At 38.0% G+C, this 23697-nt stretch overlaps 1 protein-coding gene across 1 annotated transcript in view; it reads right to left on the bottom strand.

The window, feature by feature from the left end:
* Positions 1 to 5225: 5225 nt before the first annotated feature.
* The window catches only part of SLC24A3 (solute carrier family 24 member 3), a 555181-nt gene continuing 536709 nt past the window's right edge, over positions 5226 to 23697 (bottom strand). The window contains exons 16-17 of the mRNA XM_082251629.1: positions 12408 to 12473; positions 5226 to 7183 (exon numbers count right to left, since the gene is read on the bottom strand). Coding sequence (XP_082107755.1) covers positions 7031 to 7183; positions 12408 to 12473 — 219 coding nt within the window. The 3' untranslated portion in view covers positions 5226 to 7030. The remainder of the gene's footprint in view (positions 7184 to 12407; positions 12474 to 23697) is intronic.

The following is a 23697-nucleotide window of genomic DNA, read 5'->3' on the forward strand; positions in this document are numbered from 1 at the left end:
CAATTACAGAAAAAAATATTACCCTGGAAAAACCACTGTAACCAGTAACCAGTAAGCAGGAGCTCTAGAATGAATTTAACCAAGTTAATAGAACCAAAAAATCAAAATGTATCTCAAACTTTAATCAATGTACCCAAAAAAAAAAAAAAAACACTAATCCCACGTAAGCTAATGTTTTATATCTTGTTATCTCTCTCAATATATACAGTATATATATATATATACTTTGTTTTACAAATAAAAATGTAATATAGGGTCCAGACAGGGTTCCCAAAGCACAATGGGTTTTAAAAAAAAAAAAAGAAAAAGAAAAAGGAAACAAAACACAGGAGAAGCTGTTATTTTTCCTACTCTCTGAAGGGAGGAGAAAGTGAGTTTCCTGACTTATGCATTAGATGTAAATTTAGGCTTGAGCTTCTGAGCTCTGTAACCTAGTGTTATTAAATAGAGAAAATGAGTCCATGTAATACATGTAAAAATGACTCCTGCTCCCTGGATTTTAAAATACAAAATATTTTCATAAAAAATACATAATTTACCTGATAAAAAAAAAAATAACAAATTTAAAAATAATATTTTTTTTTCTTCCGCCATTTATAAATAAAGAAATTATATTCAAAGTAACTATGCATCCCCTTTAAAGGGAATTTACTGCATTAAAGAATAATTTGTTATTATTTATTTGTAAAACAAAGTTTATTAAAATGTAAAAATCTATTCGTGTAAAAAATAACATAAAACATCAGTTTCTAAGCTTGTAAACCTGCCCCAAAAACATTACATTTGCCTTTAAATGTTGTTTTACTTGTTGATCAGTCAGTCATTGACATGCAGCAGCTTGATCAGGCATATGTTTGTCAGTAATTAAAAAAAAGCAGATGACAATCATCCCAGCCTCAAGAAGTGCCAGTATTCTTCTATGGAACTATTCATCGACATTTAACCACTTCTGGACCGGAAGGTTTCCCCCCTAAATGACCAGGCCATTTTTTGTGATACGGCACTGCGTTATTTTAACTGACAATTTTGCGGTTGTGCGACGCTGTACCCAAATAAAATTCATGTCCTTTTTTTCCCACAAATAGAACTTTCTTTTGGTGGTATTTAATTAGCTCTGCAATTTTTATTTTTTGAGCTATAAACAAAAAAAAGAGACAATTCTGCCGTTCTGTCTCCCTGGGGAGCGATCGTGGATGCTTGGCAGCAATTGCGGCCGCCAGACCCGCTAAATGGCTCCCTCTGTAGCCATTCGTAGGTTTTCCCTCTTAATGACCAGGCCATTTTTTGCTATTCAGCACTGCATTATTTTAACTGACAATTGAACGGTCGTGCGACGCTGTACCCAATTAAAATGTATGTCATTTTTTCCCCACAAATAGAGTTTTCTTTTGGTGGTATTTTACCACCTGTGCGATATTTATTTTTTGCGCTATAAAAAAAAAGTGACAATTCTGAAAAAAAAAAAAACAATATTTTGTACTTTTTGCTATATAACATTCCCAATAAAAAAAATGTAAAAATCTAAATTTTTCATCATTTTAGGCCAATTTGTATTCTGCCACATATTTTTTGGTAAAAAAAATTCCAATACGTGTATATTTTTTGGTTTGCACAAAAGTAATCGCGTCTACAAACTAAGAGAAAAGATTTATGTAATTTTTATTTTTTTACTAGTAATGGCGCCGATCAGCGATTTTTAGTGGGACTGCGACATTGCGGCGGACAGATCGGACCCCTAACTGACATTTTTACACTTTTGGGGGGGGGGGGGGGTGGCCAGTAACATTACTGCAGTAATCAGTGTTAAAAATATGCACTGTTACTGTACTAATGACACTGGCAGGGAAGGGGTTAACACCAGGCGCGATCAAAGGGTTAAATGTGTCCCTAGGGGGTGCTTTCTAACTGTGTGGGGGATGGGCTTCTGGAATGAACACAGGGACCTGTGTTCCTAAATAGGAGGAACACAGGAGCCATGTATTCATTGCCTAGGGAACAGCGGTCTGCCGTGTTTACAATGTTCTGTCTCCACGGGAAGCAATCGTGGGTGCCCGGCGGCAATCATACAGGTCGTAGTTTCGCGGGAACGAGCCGAGCTACCGCTGTATATGTACTGTGGCTGGTCGGCAAGTGGTTAATAGTACTTTAAATATTTTCATTTTCACAGCAGAGCCTTCTTAAAACAGAAGGTATCTCTCACTTTGATTAGGATTCCAAAAAGGGGGCTCATGTCTTACTGTAGGATAGTGGATGTGCAGAATGTTACTAACACAAAGGGGGTACTTACATTTTTTAAAGGTATCCATATAAATCTTTGTTCACCTTGATCATTGGGTCATGTGCAAAAGAATTTTAAATGAAGATTTTTCTTTCCAAATCACTGAATGGAGCTTTGATGAATCATTTGAAATATATCCTAATTTTTGCAAATCAGCCCAGAACAGTTTACATAAATTCAAGGTGATTCCCTAAACCAAGTGGTAAGCTACTAACCCTATCCAAAGCAATTGTGCTTAAAGCCGAGTTCCACCCTCATTTTCATCTTAACGGATTCCAGTAGGGATATGCATTTTAAAAATGAATTGGGCAATAATTTTTTTTTTCTATCACCTACCTTATTTTAGAAGATTCTTTGTCCCACTTCCTTCTTCTGCGGCCGCGGCCCCAGATGTCACTTCCGGTATCGCATTGCGTCCTGGGAGATGTGTGTCATCAATCCCAGGAGGCAATGGACATGGCCGGCCGCTCCTCTGATTGCCGATCGCAATCTACAGCACATGCGCGAGATTGCGATCAGCATTCTGGGTAGCCAGAAACCAGGAAGAGGGACACAGCGGCTTCAGACGCCCACACCGGAGATGGCCCGCGCTCTGCAATTTATTTTAAAGATATTATCTACATTCAAACACTGTACTGTAATGTGGGAATAGTGTTACTGTAATTGGCGATATGTTAGTATTAGAGGGGTATTTTTATCTTAAAAATGTATTTTTGGCAGGAACTTCAAGACAAAACAATAAAAATCTTAAGATCTTAATTGTATGCTTGATGTAAATGGCCTGCCTTACCTATACTTTTATATCTGTAATTATCCTCCATATGGACAGTCTAACACATTCCACCACTGATATTATTATACCAAGGGTAACTCTAGAAAAAATGTCTGCTTATGTTCTGTTTTTTTATTCACCTCATTTCTTCATGCCTGTTGAAAGGACAAAACTACTGGCATAAGCACAGGGCACCTATGGGCTGCTACCCTTTTTTGTCCTTTCATTTAATATGTTTTTATTTTGCTAAAAAAAAGTATTAAACGAAAAGACAAAAAGGATAGCCGCCCATAGGTGCCCTGTGCTCCCCTTTCTGTAAACCTACTGAAATCAACTGAAAAGCAATAGAAAAACAGCTCCATCTTCCTTTCCTAGTCTGAGTGTTGCTGTGCAAAGGATTAAACGAGGCTGATAATCTGACAAATTCTTCACTGTACTAGCTTTAAGTAAAAATACATTTTAACTTTTTTTTTTTTTAAATAAATACATATCTGAATGAAATTATGAGGTTTATTTACTAAAGGCAAATTGACTGTACACTTTGCAAAATGCAGTTGCCCTAGGCCTGTGCAGTTGCTCCAGAGTTTAGTAAATGAGGTAAAGCGTCACTTTACAAAGAATACCCAATCACATGCAAAGAAAAAAAAAAAGCAGTTTTGCTTGCACATGATTGGATGATGGAAGTCAGCAGAGCGTCTGCTCATTTACTAAGCTCTGGAGCAACTGCTATTGCAATCCGCTCAGCAAGCCATTACGCCAATAGTTTAAGTAAAATTGTAATTCTAATTTCCTACAGCAAGAATCCAGACAGCACCTCACAGGGTCAATGGGAGTGTACTTCCTGAAATGTATTCTACAATAGTTCGTCTCACTCTCTGTTTCTGCTTTCACTGAACACATTACAGCAGATTTGTATGGTTGATTGAGAATTGGTGGTGGAAAACACATCTTGACACTTTCTACTTGGGACTTTCTGTAGGTGAGAGACAGCAAAGGGAATATTTTGGATGTGAACTACAAATAGGGGTTCACCAGTTTACAGATAATAGGAGCTTAGGTGGACTTCTATAATCTAAAGTACTAAGCAAGTAGACTGTAACTCCCTATGTGCAGCTAAAAGTTTTCAATTACAACAGCAGCATTTCTTTAATGTTTTAGTTCTGTAACATTTAAGTCATTTCTAATACTGCTGCTTTAACTCACATTTCACAATTTACTTTAACAGATTTCACTGAATACAAATGTTAATGTACGATAAGTCATTTAACAGATTTGTCTCACACTTAACAGAAACTAAGAATGAGGCGAATAAATTAATAACAGCCTATTGACTGTGAACAATGAATATACAAAACACAAAGCAGCATTGCGTGATGGTTTCCAACTAGGGCAGGTGGCTCCAGGTTAAAATGAAAAAATGACAGAACGACAGCTCATAATCAACTCTAATACAAATGTGCCAATACTGATAACATCCAAAACATGAGGTCAAATACCATAAAGTATTATTTTATGAGAAAAACACAAAGCCTCGATTTTCTAAAGTATATCAGGTGCAAGGAAGAACTGGAAAGCTTTGGCTTAGGGCAGCTTTATCCCTTTCAAGGTAGATTTCTGTAGACTAAAGAAAATGTACCTAGCAAAGTGTGATATGGTATTGCAGTTATTGATGGCCATGGCGAAAGTGGGTGTTATTAAAAGACATGGTTCGTTGTGACTCCCCTTTTCACATCTTTCAGCATTAGCTTCCATTTAGGATCTCCAAATTCAATTACATGACATCTCAGAGCCCCAAGGAAAGTTGGTGCTGGAAGTATGATGACAGGTTCGCAGGTAGTTTATAATGACCCCCATATGTCACTAACCACATGTTCTGCTCTGATCAATGTCTAAATGGTGAAGTATCTCCACTCAGGGCCACCAGCCCAACATATTGTATTGCTAGTGGCCTTAGTGGTAAATGCCCCTCTACTCCCCAAACCAGTCCTCCCATTAACAGATGTGTGATTTATTTAATAATTGTTATTTTGCAGCCATGGTACTTTCAGCTCTTACTGTTAAAAATAATGGTCTTTATGGAAAATAATGTTCTGCATTTATGAACTGAGTATAATATCAGTTTTTAAATCTAGAAACTCTTTTTGCCCAAAAAAATGATATTGATATATATTACCCCAAAAATAAAACGAAAGCCCCTCACAACTGTCTGCTAATTTTTTTACTGCACTGTTGCATATTATTTAAAAAATACTTCCTAATAATTACAAGTTCTGTTCCACTAAGTCATGTCTACATTCACAATATAGGCTCGCCTTCCTTAATAGGAATGGCTGGCCAATGTCACACTATATATATAGTATAGATTCTGGAGCCATACTGGGTATATTAGATGTCTCTGCTGTGAAGGAAGATCATTGTAGAATTCTAAAACACACAGTGACAATACGATTTCCTATGTACAGTTAACATTCATATTTTCTTTTATCTGGAAGGATTGATAAGGGGTACAGGAAGATTTTCTTAAAATGGTATCTTTAAAAAAATACACAATTTTTCCATCAATAAATTCTTTATCTCATATAATATTTAGGACATTGCACCACAATGGGATAGTTGCATATATATATATATATATATATATATATATATGTGCACACACACAAACACACACATATTAGATATATAGATATGTTTTTTATGTTTACAAAAATAAGCATTGCAGTGCATATGTCCACTAAAATCCCTGAATTACTGTTAGCTTTCATAACTTAGAGAAACTACTGCTAAATTTCCTCAAATAGAATTCCTCTCTGTATATGTATAATAAATTAAAGATTTACACTACAAAAAAATGGCTGGTTTGTGGTAACTGGGGCTGACATGTGAGTACATCATCTCTGCCTTATTTAATGCTATAATAGAAGGTTTCCTTTCTGAAGCTCTAAATACAATATGGACAAATCCAGTGTATACATCATAAGTGTTCATGTTGTATCATCATGGAAAAGCATCTGTGCAAAATGTGCCTTTAAGAAACCAGTGTCCATAACTGTATTTAGCAAATTATATAAGACTAGTTTACTTAGAGATCAGGGCCAGCTATAAAACGTTTATACAAAAATACTGTACCAGGCAGATTTAACTTAGAACATATACCAAGGGACCTTCAATTATGACCATGTAGCTTTGGATAGAACAATAAACTTTACATACTGACAAATTTACCCAGTTGCATCACATTCCGCTGCTGAGCACCAGTCCAGCACTGGAAATACACAAACGGATGGGCACTGCAACCACTGTCAGGTCATCCGACTACGTTGAGGATGCCGTGATAACCCATCTCTAGAAAAATCTACCTTTTATTTTAAGAAAGAAGATTTGTTCTTTGTATAAAATGCTGTCCAATGATCTCGCCATAAAATAAATTATCAATACGATCCATTCTTTTTAAAAAGTTCATATAGTGATCATTCTTTCAGTCCTCTGTTGTTGTTCGCACAGTCCATCAAAGGAGTTTACTTTCATGTGAACAAGGGAAAGTGTCTCAGCTATTTTATCCCATGATATTCCTCATAATAACTGATTACTGGTAATGAATCGTTCCTATTATTCTGCAATGTTTGAACAATATCAAGTCATAAATTACATTAGTCCAAATAACTTAAAACAGAATGTTTTTTAGCAGATGTAATTTGGGCTGGCTTGAGGCCAGTTAGCAGCCTTTTCATCTGGAACCCTGGTCACTGTATAATAGGATAATTACCAACAAGCGTTGGAATTTCTAACAGTAAAAAAATAAAGCGGAACATGGAAACTGTGGAAGGTTTTGTCCCCATGGAATTAACAGGGAGAGAAGGAAGTAAGAAATTCTCATGAACAGTGACCAGTTGACGACCTCCTTGTGCAGGACACAGGTCGCACTTCTGTATTGCACCAAAGAGTAAGATGAAGTCCCATGAACCAGTTGGCTCGATGGATCAGATTCCTCCCCTGCACATTGGCAAGTTCACAAATGTAAAGACATTGAATTCTGTGAGGATGGAAATACACAGGAAGACGCCATAGAGGAGAAGACATGCCACACCCAGCTTCTTGTCCAGTTTCCACTTGTTTAGACGAACACCGCATACCTAAGTGAATAAACAACCAGAACAGTCAACAACGTGCCAAGAATGCCATGACAACCAAGCAAAAACATCACAAATAGGCATTACTGAAGGAAATGGTGTAAAATTTATAGAATTCAGTAAAGAGTAAAAATAGACCTATCACCCAAAACGACTAAGCAATAAAAATCTAAATTAACTGTTATTAGCTAGAGAGACTTTTCAAATTTTCATCAGTCTAGGTGCTTCTATGGGAAAATAGCAGACATTAATATTTAAAGTAATCCTGTATCAGTAAAGAACATGTTATATTCTTGAGGGCAGGGACTGATGTGAATGTGTAATGTATATGTAAAGCGCTGCGTAAATTGACAGCGCTATATAAGTACCTGAAATAATAATAATAATAATATTAACACAGAACTGAAGAAACTTAAAGTGATACAAAACACACACTGTTTAAATGATATTGTCCCTTCTATTTCTGTATTGGATGAATATTTTAATAAAAAAAAGTCTAAGTACCTTTTTCCTAATAGATAAACAGTTGTCACATGACCCAGCTCTTTCCCAGCTTGTCTGCAGGGAACCAAAAGCAGGAGGAGCTTCTAGTTCCCTGCTGCTGGTCACATGTTAAAAAACAAACAAAAAGCAAAAAAAAAAAAAAAAAAAAAAAAAAAAACAGCATTTGGAAATACAGAGTAAAAAAAAAAATAATTTATATCAATAAATTGTTTTAAATTGTCATACAAATATACACTATATTACCAAAAGTATTGAGATGCCTGCCTTTACACGCACATGAACTTTAATGGCATCCCAGTCTTAGTCCGTAGGTTTCAATACTGAGTTGATCCACTCTTTGCAGCTATAACAGCTTCAACTCTTTTGGGAAGGCTGTCCACAAGGTTTAGGAGTGTGTCTATAAGAATGTTTGACCATTCTTCCAGAAGTGCATTTGTGAGGTCAGGCACTGATGGGGACGAGCGCAGCCTCCGCTCTAATTCATCCCAAAGGTGTTCTATCAGGTTGAGGTTAGGACTCTGGCGGGCCAATCGAATTCCTCCATCCCAAACTCGCTCAATCATGTCTTTAAAGACCTTGTTTGTGCAGTGGTACGCAGTCCTGTTGGAACAGGAAGAGGCCATCCCCAAACTGTTCCTACAAAGTTAGGAGCATTAAATTGTCCAAAATGATTTAGTATGCTGACACCTTAAAAGTTTCCTTCACTGGAACTATATGGCAAAGCCCAACCCCTGAAAAACAACATCACACCATAATCCCCACTCCATCAAATTGTTTGGACCAGTGCACAAAGCCATAAAGACGGGGATGAGCGAGTTTGGGGTGGAGGAACTTGACTGGCCTGCACAGTTCTGATCTCAATCTGATAGAACACATTCGGGATGAATTCGAGCGCAGACTGTGAGCTAGGCCCTCTCGTTCAACATCAGTGCCTGACCTCACAAATGCGCTTCTGGAAGAATGGTCAAACATTCTCATAGACACACTCCTAAAGCTTGTAGGCAGCCTTCCCAGAATAGTTGAAGCTGTTATAGCTGCAAGGGGTGGACCAACTCAATGTTGAACCCTACGGACTAAGACTGGGATGCTATTAAAGTTCATGTGCGTGTAAAGGCAGGCGTCCCAATAATTTTGGTGATATAGTGTATATTTGAAATAAAATCTTTATTTTGTTTGGCAATTACATGTGGGTGGATTTCTGCCAGTCACAGGCTGTGTCACACCCTCCCCATCCTGTGTCAGAATAAGAGGGAGACGAAGCCTCCTTCAATCTACATGTAACATCCAGCCCTCCCCCCATTGTGTTTAGCTGGTTAGTGGGCATGGAGGACAAGGGAGGGAGTGGGCTGTCATTTATCACTGTTTATACATCCACATTAGTGACTCTATAGTCACATGGGCTGCCCAGATCTGATAAGAAAATGCTCAGGGCAGAAAATACACTGAAAACTGAGCATGCGCAGAGCTGCCAACACTGCTCTGTAAAATCCCCAACTGCAGTGGGGACATGGACAGAAGGGGAGCTAGAGAACAGCAGGACCAACAAGCTTTTTAGCAGAACAGGGACAGAAAACAAATCAAAGTGACTGAGGTAGTATGAACAGTATGTAATACAGCAATTATTGATCATTTTTTATGATGTGGGTTTAGATTTAACACTTTATGGGTTCACATCAACAGGTGTTCTAGTCAACCACTGAACTTTCCAGCATTTGACATGAAAAGGCTGTGCTTGATCTACTTTTCCTGCAGTTCAAACGCACTGTAATAGGACATGCTGTGTCCATGAAACATAGTGCATTGCAAAGCTGGTCAAACTAAGCTTCTGAACTGCCATGTGCTTGCGTCATTAAAGTCAATGGGAGCTTGCTGACCTGCATTTGATGTGCCTGACTCACTTAGGGTACCAGTTGACATGAGCCCTAAGGTAGTCAGGCAAGCAGTGCTACATTGTGGGATGAGGAAGGGGTGTGCCTGCTTTCTCCAAACCTAGAGGAGGGGGTATTTTATATTTTATAAATGGCTTTATGTTACAGCAGAGGTATAATTAGACACCTCATAGTACATAATATGTAAAACTTCTCTTTACATGGTAAGAATCTATGTAGTGTTTCTTTAAAGCGTATCTAAACCCAAGAGCAAAAAGTGAATATACTGTATTTTAGTTTAGCAGTCCCCTTCATTTGTTTTCATTTTTCAGGCTTTTTTTCCTTTATTTTCACCTGTAATCTGGTTGACAATGCACTTTCTGTTCAAAGGTGACCCTAGAATAGAAAGTGCTTTAGGACTACAAATCCCCTCCTCTTCTTCATAACCCATGATTAAATTACAACTCTTTTTTGCTGTCTGTGCCCCCGTTAGGGAGATTTATCCTCTCTATTTGTCCTGCTTAGTAAAAGAAAATTCAAATTCAAAATAGAGGGGAAACCTTCCAATGGGGACACTAGTTCTGGTGACCTTTTGGGGATCCCCAAGGGATTCCCTTAATTTGCAGGGATTTCCTCTCACTTCCAGTTTGGCTATGGGACGGGAAGTGAAGAGAAATCTCAGGTGTTATAATCCTCCCTTACTCTATCCAAAATGAGAAAAAAAGTTTTGCCTATAGTTCTACTTTAAGCCCATAGGGTGGAACCATGTAAGAAGGATTTGGTTCCTTAGGTGGAGATGGGCTGTGTTGCTTGTATGACTGAATAAAAATGTACTAGTGATGTTATCGGTGTGCAGCTTTTCCTTTACTGTCAGTGTATCTTCACAGAGGGAGGACCGGCTATTTAGACTGGCACCGTTTAGCTTTGCAGCAGTGGAGGCTTGGTGCGATGATTCCTGCATGACTCACTGACAGGGAGGTGGTGTTCTGTAGTCCACAGAATGAAATGAAACAAATGCTAATTCATAACAATCAGCAGAAGCAGAGTATACAGGAAGTAATGAGCCCACAAGATTTATGGCAGGATCAAGTTCTTTTTTATGCATTTATCAACAGATAAAAAAACAAAAAAAAAATGTAACTAAGTAATGGGATTAACTTGTTTCTGGCCATTAAATAAATAAATAAAAATGATATATATATATATATATATATATATATATATATATATATATATATATATCTGTAAATATACAGTATATACTACACTGTATATACTATCTAATGATTGGATCCTGTCTAAATTGGCACTAGTGTATGAGTGAATGTGAGTTAGGGACCTTAGATTGTAAGCTCCTTGAGGGCAGGGACTGATGTAAATGTACATAATACAGTATATACTAGACATGTTTTTTTAGTTCCGAAAATTCAGACAAATTTTTACAATATTCGGAGATTCAGATATGTCTGAATACCCGAATTACAGCATAAGAAAGTTTATTGAATGTTCCGGAAAAAAAAACGTCCGAATTTCCGAAATTCAAATTGAAACTTGAATGGAATTTTACACCGAATTCCATTTGAATTCGAACTGTAAACATATTTCTGAAATTAAAAACTGTGAGTTTTTAGAGTACCATTTCAAAATAATTCTGTTTTTATGAAGCTAAAGATGAGTCATTGTAATAATTTGATAAAGATTTTTCTTTTGTTTGTTCACTTTGCCGAAATCGAAAAAAAAATCTAAAATTTTTGATTCAACCTATTCGAAATTTAAAGATTCAAACGTTTTAAATCGAAAAAAATCAGTAAATTCAAGAAAATTAAAAAAAGACATAAAACAAATTCCGAATATGAATTCAGTATACGGATGCCGAATACGAATTGAACGAATCAACTGAATTTAACTAAATGAAATAACAAGATTAACGAATCCAAGCAAAAGGAAACAAAACAAAATGTTTTCATCATGCACATGTCTAGTATATATGCAAAGGGCTGTGTAAATTGATGATGCAATATAAGCACCTGAAATTGTAAAGGAAATTTGTACATTGTGTATATTATTGTATTTTATTTTGTATGTATTGCACACTGCACTCATTGTGCACACGGCACTAATAATGTTTTCATTACATGTTTGCATTCTTTCGAGCCCTGTTAAGAATTAGCCTGCCTATGTTACGCCCCTTGTTACCATAAAAGTTCAATTGTAATATTAATGTGATATCTACATAATCATGTGTATATAAGCCTTCAACTGTGTCAAATAAAACAGAACAGTTATTTTGGAAAGATGCAGAGTATATCCTTTTGTGTCTGTACCGTTCTGCAGTAGTTATTCATTTTGAACCACAAATCAATATGAGGATAGGAGTTGCCTATCTATAAAATGTCCAGAACAAATAAAACAAATAAACTATATAGGAACACATATATAGAAAGCAAAAAAGAGAATTCTAAAATAAAAAAATAAAATAAAATAAAAAAGCGTACCTGTATAAGTGTAAAAGTTTGCAAGAAATAAATTAACAAATTATGTAGATAGGTTGGGAAACCATTCTTTGGACGAGCAGTTGGGTAGGAACAGCGCATCGCTTATTACTACTGATATAAACTTATTAGTGTGTGAGTACACTTGGCAGGTGGTTGCAGCAGCTCCACATAGGTTTATGTACACTATCTATACAGTCTAATTTTATTTAATCCCTTTTAGGATTATTATAGAAGCACACAAGTTTATTATTACAGATTTATTTTACACTGTAGTTGAAAGTTATAGTTTTTATCACTTTTTTATTTTGATTGCAAAACACACAGCATTTTACCTATCCTTGAAAACAAGAAATATCGTACCGTAACAAACAAGGAAGCCAGAAGCAAAGCCACAGAATAGATCAGACCTCTGCTGTTCAGATGGATCTATAATAGAGGACAATAACAGTATTACATACAGAAAATAAACATCTGACACACTGTTCCATAATGCAATGCTTTCACAGAATGGTGACATAAATACATTATTACTTAATGTTTTACAGATAATTGTCACATCAGCATGCTGCTGAACAATGGAATGTATGTGGGATATACAATGCATGCTAAGTACAATACTGTGAGGCTGATATACTAAAGGCAAAAGGACGGTGCACTTTGCAGTTGCTCCAGAGCTTAGTAAATGCGCAGAAGCTCTGCTGACTTTCATCATCCAATCATGAGCAAGCAAAAATGCTGCCTTTTTTTATTTTCCTTGCACGTGATGGGGTATTCTTTACAAAATGAAGCCTTACTTCATTTACTATGCTTTGGAGCAACTGCACTTTGCAAAGTGCACAGTCTATATGCCTTTAGTAAATAAACCCCTATGTGTCTTGCAATGATTTGCCCTCGATGCAAAAAATTCCTCTCCTTGCCAGCCTGAATATGACAGAATCTTTGTCACTTCATCCCTAACTTTCCCCACCAGACTGATAAACATTTATGAACCACCCTCCCTCATTGGAATAAAGAGCATCTACAGAGCATCCTTCCAAACTGAAGGGACCAATATTGACCTACAAGTACAAGATTTAGGGGAATTTCAAATGCAAGTAGCATGGACTTTGAAGCTGTATACCACCATGTCTTTTATCCCACTTCCCCTTTTCCCAAAACCTCAACCATGTTATATACATTATGAAGTTACAGTATGAATGCCCAGTACACTTAAAACCATTGGTTTGCCTGACTCCCCCTCCACATTGTCATTACAGGTAATGATTACAGGGGACATGCTAAATTACACACATACTGTATATTTTACACACACACATACTGTATATTTTACACACACACACATACTGTATATTTACAGTAAATTAGTAGGATGGGGATGACAATGTTTTGTATCTGCTAACACAGCCACATATCTACATATGATTCTTTATAGATAGCAACTCCTTGGTGAACCCCTTCCAGTAAAGTCTCCCTGCTGTCATAATACAATGACTCAGTGGGACAGATTCCATTATTCACGTGGAAGGTGTGGATGGGGGATTAGGGTCATTTCTTTTTCATTCAACCTGCTGGTTGAATTAAAAAAATTACTAATCTATGGGCTGCTTAAAGTGGATGTAAACCCTCACATATACCCAGTGAAGTGAACAGCCCCAGATAAAACACCTAGATGAGACAAATCTCCCTACATACGTTTCTCTTTGTATATCTGCTATCTTCAGCTTACTACACTGTTTAAAAAGTGCACATTGTATTAGAATTCTTTGTGTTCCAGCACTGGGTATGGAGTACATACCTTGGCATACACTGCGTGTGAGCTGATTGGAGGAAAAGCACACCCCCCCCCTCCACAAAGGCAGAAACATGCAGAGCTGTGATGTGAATAGACTAGTTCTCTGCTAATCTATCTCTTTGCACCCACCCCGACACAAATTTCCAGCTGCTTTTATCTCCCATGTCTGAGAACTTGTCAGAAGATATCATGCTTATAACAGAAGAAAGGAGCAGCAGAAAGACACGGGACTTAGGGCTTTGGAGAGAGATAAGTAAACACTATACTCTCAATGAGGGGGACCACTCGTTATACCTACAACCGATGATCTCAAAGACTGTGGATAACATAAATAATGAATAATTGTGTAGATGTGTAGGTGGATGACTAATCAAAATAGTGCAGAAAAAGAAAAGAAAATGGGTTTGAGAAAGCTACGGGTGTTCGTAGCGCAACGCGTCAGGGATTAGCCGTATTGACGTCACTTCCGGTCTTCGGCCGAGACCGGAAGCTTCGGATCTCACCGCATCGGCGGCTACATTGGAGATTGTCTGCACACTTTGATCTGCTGCTTTGTGAGTAGTTTGAGATTTTGTTATTAATAAAATATACCCTATGTACTGCACCATGAGAGCCTCTCTTGTTTAAGCACTAGACACAGGGAGATACTTATGTGGACCGAGTTGAAATTACTGAATCCATAACAACCGGAGGATATTATGTAAATCCATAACAGCTGGAGGATAATATATACACGTCAGAAGATAGTGAGGAGCCTGGAGATTTATACTCAACACTCTTTTTGAGTGTTGTGGAGGTGAGCGGCCACTGCACTCGGTGTCGGATTGTGAGCTCACCGGGACACACTCACTTTGATTTGATGTGTTTGAAAATTTAGTTCACCTTTTAAATCACACTGGAAGATATCACCATACATCTATCGGCACTTTGCACCTTATGAATTCATTTTTTGGACTATCACCACCTTAGAGTTATTTCATGGACTATTTGTGCATGTCTGATTTAGTACTTTTGCACTGTTTTTGAATTGTTTATATTCACTTTATACCGCCAATTGCACGATTTTATTTTATTGATGTGCATCATTTATATGAGTAGTAATTATTCACTTATTATTGTTTTTTTGCCGGTCAATTGTGTTTGTTTATGATCATGCAGATCTGGATTCAGGAGATTGTTCACAATTTGATGAAGTTTTGAAAGTCTTTTTTTCTCCACCCATTTTCTTTTCTTTTTCTGCACTATTTTGATTAGTCATCCACCTACACATCTACACAATTATTCATTATTTATGTTATCCACAGTCTTTGAGATCATCGGTTGTAGGTATAACGAGTGGTCCCCCTCATTGAGAGTATAGCGCTGATTTTTACTTACTTTTTACATTGTGATACGTGGGGACACTATCTAAATCAGCTGCTAGCTTGGAGGAGTTCCACGTCCATCACTAGTTGCTCATTTATAATATTCATCGGGTCGCTTACCCCATTTTAGCGCACAAGTTTACTCTTTTTACATTTTTTAAGTAAACACTATAGGTATATGTGCCCAGGACAAATTTCATGAATGGGGTTTACATTCACTTTAAGGATGAGCTTCAGGTTGTGGCAAACCACAAACTTTCATTTGATGGTGTCTGCAAAATTTCAAGGCCTACTCTGCTTGGCAGAGCTGACTGCATTCTGCATTTCAGGGTGGCATTCTGACTACCATTGTAATGGGGACTGTGACAGGAGTCACTTTGGTTGGGGGGCCCGTGGAACCCAGCTTACTTTTGAGAGGTTGAGAAATCCCTCTCTCAGCTTCACAGGCCCCTCTTATGTATAAGTCACTCTGTATCTATTAGGGGCATGGGGTGACTGAGAAAATGATGGACAACTACTTGGTGGACACTGAGAATGTGGTTTTAATTTCTTCAAATGGGACAGTGATATTTGTCCACAATATCCCTCAAGAAATCTAGGATACATTAATTCCACTGTATCAGAATGATAGAACATTGTATGAGCTTTGCCTCATAGACTGTTGTAGACTGTTGCCATGAAGTCTGTGACTCCTGAATGGTCAGGGCGTTGCTTGGATGTGGATTCCAGGTTATTCAATGTAGGAGACGGACAGTCTGTTACTGGTGGTCTCCTGCTATTGTCTGTTTAATAAAGTGTTCCGTGTTTATACATGTGTATAAATAGGATAATGTGTAATTTATTTTGTTTTAGCCTTGCTGCAGTGCTGAGTTATTTAACAAATTTATTATAACATTGTCTAGAATTACATTCCCATTCACCTATTGTTTCTGTCCAGATGGTTAGGTTAATCCAGGTTAATTATATTTCGGTACACAATTTCATCTGCATAGGATAATATAATCAGGCACCTGACCTGGTGGGGTATTCTGATCAGGAGGGGGATGTCCTCCTGTGGGGTATATATTGTGTGTGAGTTTGTTCAATAAAGGTTCCAGATCTATACAAGCTAAGTTCCGGCTAGATTTGTATGGGGCGCTGTAATAACTGATATATATGTTCAAGACGGAAGGAAGCGGAAGCCCACAAACACAGTGTGGGTCGCTATTCCGTTACAGGAATATTCTTCTCACTGCCTACCAAGGGCCCCCAGGGATTTTTTTTCCACTGATCCCCAATAAATTGTTTTTAGGTGGGGTTCACTATGACTTGAAAATGATTTCAAGCATTCTTCTGGTACAAAACATTTTGAGAAAGCCTAGTGAGTTGATTCACGTCCACTTTAAGCCCCCACTTATTCATTTTTCTTTTCTTATTAAACAAAAAGTATGAATAAAAGGTCATGAACTGTAACAAAGCATTCAGAGTTTTTATTAACAGCTGAACTTTGCAAGCTGATAGTCATATCTAATAGGGAGTTTTATGTGGTGATGTAATTTGCACAGGAAATAATGTCATGCTTTCTACCAATTAACTTCACGTTCCGCAACTAAGAATTGCTTGAAGCTGTCAAATTCAGAAATTAGGAAGGGTAAAGTGCAAAAGTATCTTCACGTCTAGAATTTTATGTGGCAATGTATACCTTGTCCCTCAATCCAGCATCCCTTCTTCATTATGCACGTTGCTGCCAGCAATAGCACACACAGCAGAATATAGAACACGACTTGACAGTGTTTTAGGAAATAACCGTCACAACCTCCATGAATTGAAATGTCTGCCACCATAGATAACCTGCTGAAAACTTCAAATATACCTACTGTAGTGACTAAGTGCTGTTGAATGAAATGCAACAGATCTAATAAATTTACAAAGCATCAGACTTCAATTGTATTAAAAAATATATTCAAAACACTTGTTACGCGTTACTTAAAGGGGAATGTAATTATATTTGATAACCATAAACTAAGAACACTACTAAAACACACTAAAAACACTATTCATTTATTTTTCATATTTACAGAAAATGAGTCCACCTTTTTCATGTCTACATGCTTTATTTTGTTGAAAAATCATTTGACAACCCCCTCCCCCCATTTCTAGTCGGGGCCAGATGGGCAAATGATTTGCATTTACTTCTTGGAATTTATTATTTGCAGGCTGGAGGGTGCGTTTAACTGAGAAAGCCCCTCCTCCCCATGAAAGAAAAACAAAAATGCCAATGAAGACTCCTGGGATGTATGACATCATTTTGGCCTAAGTCAGAAACCAGGAAGCAACCGAAGAAATGTAAAAAAAAAGGTTAAAACAAGAAAATATATTGCACCTATCTATTTATTATTACTAGCAACATAAGGAATACAAATGGTTTCACTTTAAGGCACACTATGCTTCAATATAAGATGCCTTGTGGCCTCATTGTTTTTGGGTTCAGATGTTCCTGGCAAGGTAACCAGCATCATATATGGACGCTTGCTGTATCTGCTTTATCTCTGGTTGTGTGTTTGCAGGAGAGACATATCGCAGTTAGCATTTCCAACAGGTATTTGCTATCATGAATCTTACTGCTACATAGTTTATTTCTCCAAACCAGCAAAGAAATGGGAGCTATGCCCATCCTACACAACTCTCTCCCTATCTAAATGCTAAAACTTAAAGCGGAGTTCCGGGCACAGAAGTAATTTTTCACTGAACATACCCCTGGGACAGTCAGGGCTAGTACATTCCATAATGGCTAGCCTCTGATCTGTCCCGGTTCGCACTTACCTTTTAGAAGAAATACTTACTTATAAAATTTCTTCCACAGCGTTTCCATCTCTCTTGTGGGCAGCTGAAGCCGGCGGGGTCCTCTTCTGTGTCTTCTTCCGCGTCTTCTTGTCCCAGAATGCGCCCGCACCGGCCCCTCTCGTCACTTCCGGTGTGGCGCCGCATTCCTCCACCAAGCAGGGGAATGTGGCGTCGCCCGGAAGTGACGAGCGGGACCGGTGCTGTCGCATTGATTCCTGGGAGCGATGACGTTCAGCTCCCAGGAATCATCGCGAGACAGGAAGTGACAGCGGAGCCACGGCGCTGAGGGAGGAAGTACTCTGAGGTAAGTATTTATGATCTTCATTTACAAGGTGAGTAAACAAAAAAAAAAAAACCTAACTATCCAATTCCTTTTCAGGTGATGTCTAACTAGCGGAGGGGCACAAAAAAAAAATATCAATTTTGTGCCCGGAACTCCGCTTTAATATAACCCCCAAATAAATAAAATGTAATCCACCATTATTCTAACCCTGGAACAAAAAAATACCTTTGCAGCGACCCCCCCCCCACTGCAAGAGTTAAATATTTATTAGGTGTAGGTGTCCTAGAATAATGAGAGACACTTAATTCCACACCCCAGCAGGCAACCTCTGTCTGGACAACAAGTCTAGTGATGCCTACTCTCTAATGGTGTGGTTGTATGTTTGCTCTCTTCACATACAATGCAGGGTTAATAGCCCTGTAATGATGTTGAGGGACCGCCTATAGCAGTGATAGCGAACATTGGCTTCCCAGATGTTTTGGAACTAAATTTTCCATGATACTCATTCTGACAGTACTCACCGTCAGTTGGAATGAAAGACACATACTTATTGGTTTGGATTGCTTCAAATGGGTTCTGTGTTTACAATTATGATACTGTGTATTGAACTTCAATGTCAGAGACAGGCTCTCCCTATTGTTTGTGTATTGAGATGTGATGTGGATTCTGTTAAGCCTGTCTGTCCCATTGTTAAATGTTAATGAACTCACATATTGTTTCTGTCTAGATGGCTAGATAATTAGTTCAGGTTAATTATATTTCTGTATACAATTTCATCTGCAAGTGATAATGTAATCAGGCAACCCTTGATCTGTGTGTGGTAATCTGATCAGGAGGGGGAGGTCCATACTGTATATAAATTCTGTGTGACTGTTCGAAAAATGGAAGGTTCTAGTACAAGCTAAGTTGTCGGCTAGCTTTGTATGGGGACGGCTGGAAAATCTGATATCTATGTTCACGACTGGGAGGAAGTCGTATACTGACAGAAGTCCACAAGTACAGTGTGGCTTGCGGTTCCGTTACACTCATGCACTCTGCAGTGTAGTTGAGCATTCCAAAACATCTGGGGTGCCAAGGTTCGCCATCACTGTCCTATAGCCTGGAACTTCATGGATTAAAGGACTGTGGTGGAGCTTGCTGGAATAATCAGTAAGGTAAGTAATAGGGCCTCTGCCTCTACCCCCAGGAAATAACAAGCATTTAACCAATGTGGTGTTGATGGACTCCACTTGAACGGTATTTTTGTATTCCAACTTATAGTTCAGTTTTAACTTAACCCTAAGGCTGGCTGTAAAGCTATGCACACTTTCATGTATGTTACCACAATGCATATACATTACAGTGCCATTCTTTATAAACAGCACCCCAACAATAACCAAACATGCCTTTAATGTGGCTGCATTGTAGTGCACCACATCAGACCGCACAGATAGAACACTTAACTCCTTACTACACCCTTAACTTTTTTTGAAAATTAACCCGTACATATATTTGCGGTTAATCTTAAAACAACGATTAAACAAGCAATCAAAAACGACATACACGATGTACTCAGTCACTGGCCTCAACAACAGTCTTTGGGGTCAATTCACTAACGTTTACCGCATGCGATGACATGGTCACGTGACTCATTTGCATAAATTATGGCAAGCAGTAAAAAAAAGTCAATTCACAAAAAAAAAAAAAATATTGATTATGCGGTATGTACCGCAAAATTAAAAATGTGCCGGTAATATCGTCAAAATACTATGCTGTAAGCCAAATTACAAATGGAACAGAGAGTAAAAAAAAAAAAAATGCAATATTTATTACCAGGGTTTTGCTGGTGGAATAGCATGTGGTATTTGTCAGAAACAGTGTGGGGGTCCCCCTCAAATAGCTGGTTGCTAAGGAATGGGCCGTCGCGTCCTTAACAACAGATGACTAATCATCAGCTGTCAGTGGGTTCCCCCATGACAGCTGAATGTAAAGAAAACATGCCAGCAATCGAAAATTATGAAAAAAAAAAATAGCGTGCCCCCACAATGCATACCAGTATGGGAACCCCATGCCAAAGTAAAAAATAAAAAGTGTGGTGTGTCCCCCCAAATTTCATACCAGACCCTTCTCCGAGCATGCAGCCTGGCAGGTCAGGAAAGGAAGGGGACGAGCGAGCGCCCCCCCCCCTCCTAAATCATACCAGGCCACATCCCCTCAACATGGGGGGGGGGGTTGCTTTGAACAATTAGGCAAATTCTTAAAAATTACACTGCCAGGGGCAAAAGTTAATTTTTGGATGTAAATTCCAAAAATGTTTTTGTTTGTTACATATAATGTTTTTCCATGAGAGATATGGGGGACTAGTTAAAAGGTGGACCTCATATTTCGATGCAAGATCTGCTGTATTCCCATCAAATCCATATTTACTTTGTCATCACCAAAGTGCTTATGCATTCTGTGCCAGGATCAGAACCAAAACTACAAGGCCTTTGTGCATAAAGAAGCCTTGCCGGATGCAGGGGCCAGAACTTTAATGCTGCCAGTGGTGATTGTTTACTGTAAACCATACAAAGATTGCCTAAAGTTTTCAAATTTGCATCACCAGCCAGCCATGCAGGGAACATACAGGATTTTAAGAATAATCCACTTTTCAGCAAACTATCCAATTTAGGAAGAATATTATATTAATAAATACACTACTGTGTAATCAGGAATGACATCAATTCTATTTTTCATTTTTTTAATCACTAAATTCGGTATTAATATACATAAACAAATCTACTGCACAGAACAGAAGGCTTTTCTTCAGCTAGCAATGTGTGAGTGCCCTGAGGGAAGGAATACTAGCCAAGAATGTTCTCTGCTGGGAAGTACAAATGAGTGTGATGGATCTCATTGCTGCCCTTTCCTGGAGAATTATCTGTAATTCACCGGACAGACACTGTGCTGGCAAAGCCTGCCCGCTTTCATTCCGAGATAGGCTTAGCTAAACTTTTTTGATTACAACAGACAGATAACTCAAACACATTGATTACATATTTCAATGAGTTATTAAAAAGTTTATATAAAGTTATTGAATGCTAATTACATTTGCGTTTTACATGCCTGCTTTTTTATATTTTCATGATCATGTTTTCAAAAGGGATTGATGGTTTTTCTGCAGTAGATGTCTGCATGTTACACTGAACAGAGAGGAAATCCATTATATACTTCAATGCTCACTTTGTTTACTGTCCTGAGCAGAGTCCCTAAAGCCTAGCGTAAGGAAAAAACTTTTTAGAGAAAGGGAATACAATAAGACACGTGGCCACTCACTAAAACTAAAGGAAAAACGGTTTAACCTTAAAATACGTAAGGGGTTCTTCACTGTCAGAGCAGTAAGGATGTGGAATTCTCTTCCACAAGCAGTGGTATCAGCAGGGAGCATCGATAGTTTCAAAAAACTACTAGATGGGCACCTTAAAGACCACAACATACAGGGGTATACAATGTACACTTAACAGAAAACGCACACACATCATAGGTTGAACTGGATGGACTGGTGTCTTTTTTCAACCTCACAAACTATGTAACTATGTAACTAGTTTACACGGGCCAAATATCAGCCAGCATCGGCCGGTTCAATAGAAACTGGCCCACATTCAGCCCGTGTGTATGGCAGCCGGTCTGACAGAAGGTGTCCAATACGACCGGCTTCTGTTGAAGCCTGGTGACCGAAAAAGGTCCTCAAATCGGCTCTCTCAGCTGACTGAGTGTTCTGGCAGAATCCACCGACCTGTCAGAACACAATAGCACAGCAGGGGAGATTGCTGTACTAACATTAGATTACTACTTAGTACTTAGTACAGCAGCTCCTACTTGAGTTGCCAGTTTTTTTTTTTCGTTTAAACCGCTAGCAGTGAATACAAGGCTTAAAGCTGGCCATATCCTAGAAGATTTTCAAACAAACTTTCAAGTACATTTGACAATCAAACAAGCACATTTGACAACTTGCCAAATGTCATTTGAAAGTACTTACATTTTTTTTTCGTAAATAAGAAGACCTCTACCCATGCCACATCCAAATCTCTAGTAAAACAAGGGGGTTGCAGGGACTCACCCTGCTTGTAATGGATTTTAATGGCATTGCCATGTCCATTATAGGCAGGGTGAACTCCTGCAACCCCTTGTTCTACTTAAAACATTTATTTACTTTTAACATTTGGTTTTGGAAAGAATGTGCTTTCCTGAATGAAAACCACATACAGTACATTGTTATAAATGTGGTAACTTGAGAAACATTTCTCATCCTGCTCCTTTTAATTTTGCCCTCACCGCAGCTGAAAGTGAACTTTAATTTGACCACACTAATGGTTAGAAAAAAAAAAAAAAAAACTCTCTTAAAATGCAAAATTTCAAATGAATGTGTCATTAAACTGAGACTATGAAAAACTCATTACTTGCTATATAACAAAGGCACTAAAGTATTTAATTTATGTATAGTGAATTATATGTGGTTGATCCTGCCTTCGGCAGTCCCTCCCATGTTCTCTGTGTGCCCACTGCAGGCTGAGATTGTGTAGATCAGCTGGTGTCCTCTACTGAGTATGCTCATATTTCAGTTCCCTTATAAGCTCTTCAGTTCCTCCTTTTTCTTATATGTACATCCCTCATGACTATAGAGTCACACATGTGAGCATATACACAGTGGTAAATCACATCCCTCTTCCTCTCTCCTCCCCCATGTCCTCCAATTGCTAGACACTATGGGGAGGGCTATAGTATGCTAATTGATTACAATAACTAAGAAACTCTCAAAAAAGCATAGTTTTAATATAAATCAGTATTAATTATAGCTACTGTAGTTGATATAATACCCGTAAAGTAAAAAAAGAGCTTTGGATGCAGATGTTGTCTGAACAAAATAGAAGCTAGTGTCAGTCATCTCTGACTCTGCCTATACCATATTCGTGCACAAAAAATACACATTTGTTGTTCAATAAATATTTATTGCTGTAAAACAAATTTTTGATATTTATATATAACTTGAATTACTCTTCTGAAATGTTTTTTTTTTTTTGTCATATGACTGACACAGTCCCCCCAGTTGGGACTGGCCAGACATAAACACATTGTGGAAAGCATACGTCAGCAATAGAAGTCCCTCCCAAAGATCTCTCTCTGCAGACGCCACAGAACAGGGAAAGATCATGTGACCACACAACAGTGCATAAGGTATTTTGGGATTTATATGATATATATATATATATATATATATATATATATATATATATATATATATATAAATATATATATACAGTGGGTACGGAAAGTATTCAGACCCCCTTAAATTTTTCACTCTTTGTTATATTGCAGCCATTTGCTAAAATCATTTAAGTTCATTCTTCTTCCTCATGAATGTACACATAG

The sequence above is a fragment of the Pelophylax lessonae genome (assembly GCF_965119305.1).
Source record: "Pelophylax lessonae genome assembly, chromosome: 3".
In the NCBI taxonomy this organism is placed as follows: domain Eukaryota; kingdom Metazoa; phylum Chordata; class Amphibia; order Anura; family Ranidae; genus Pelophylax; species Pelophylax lessonae.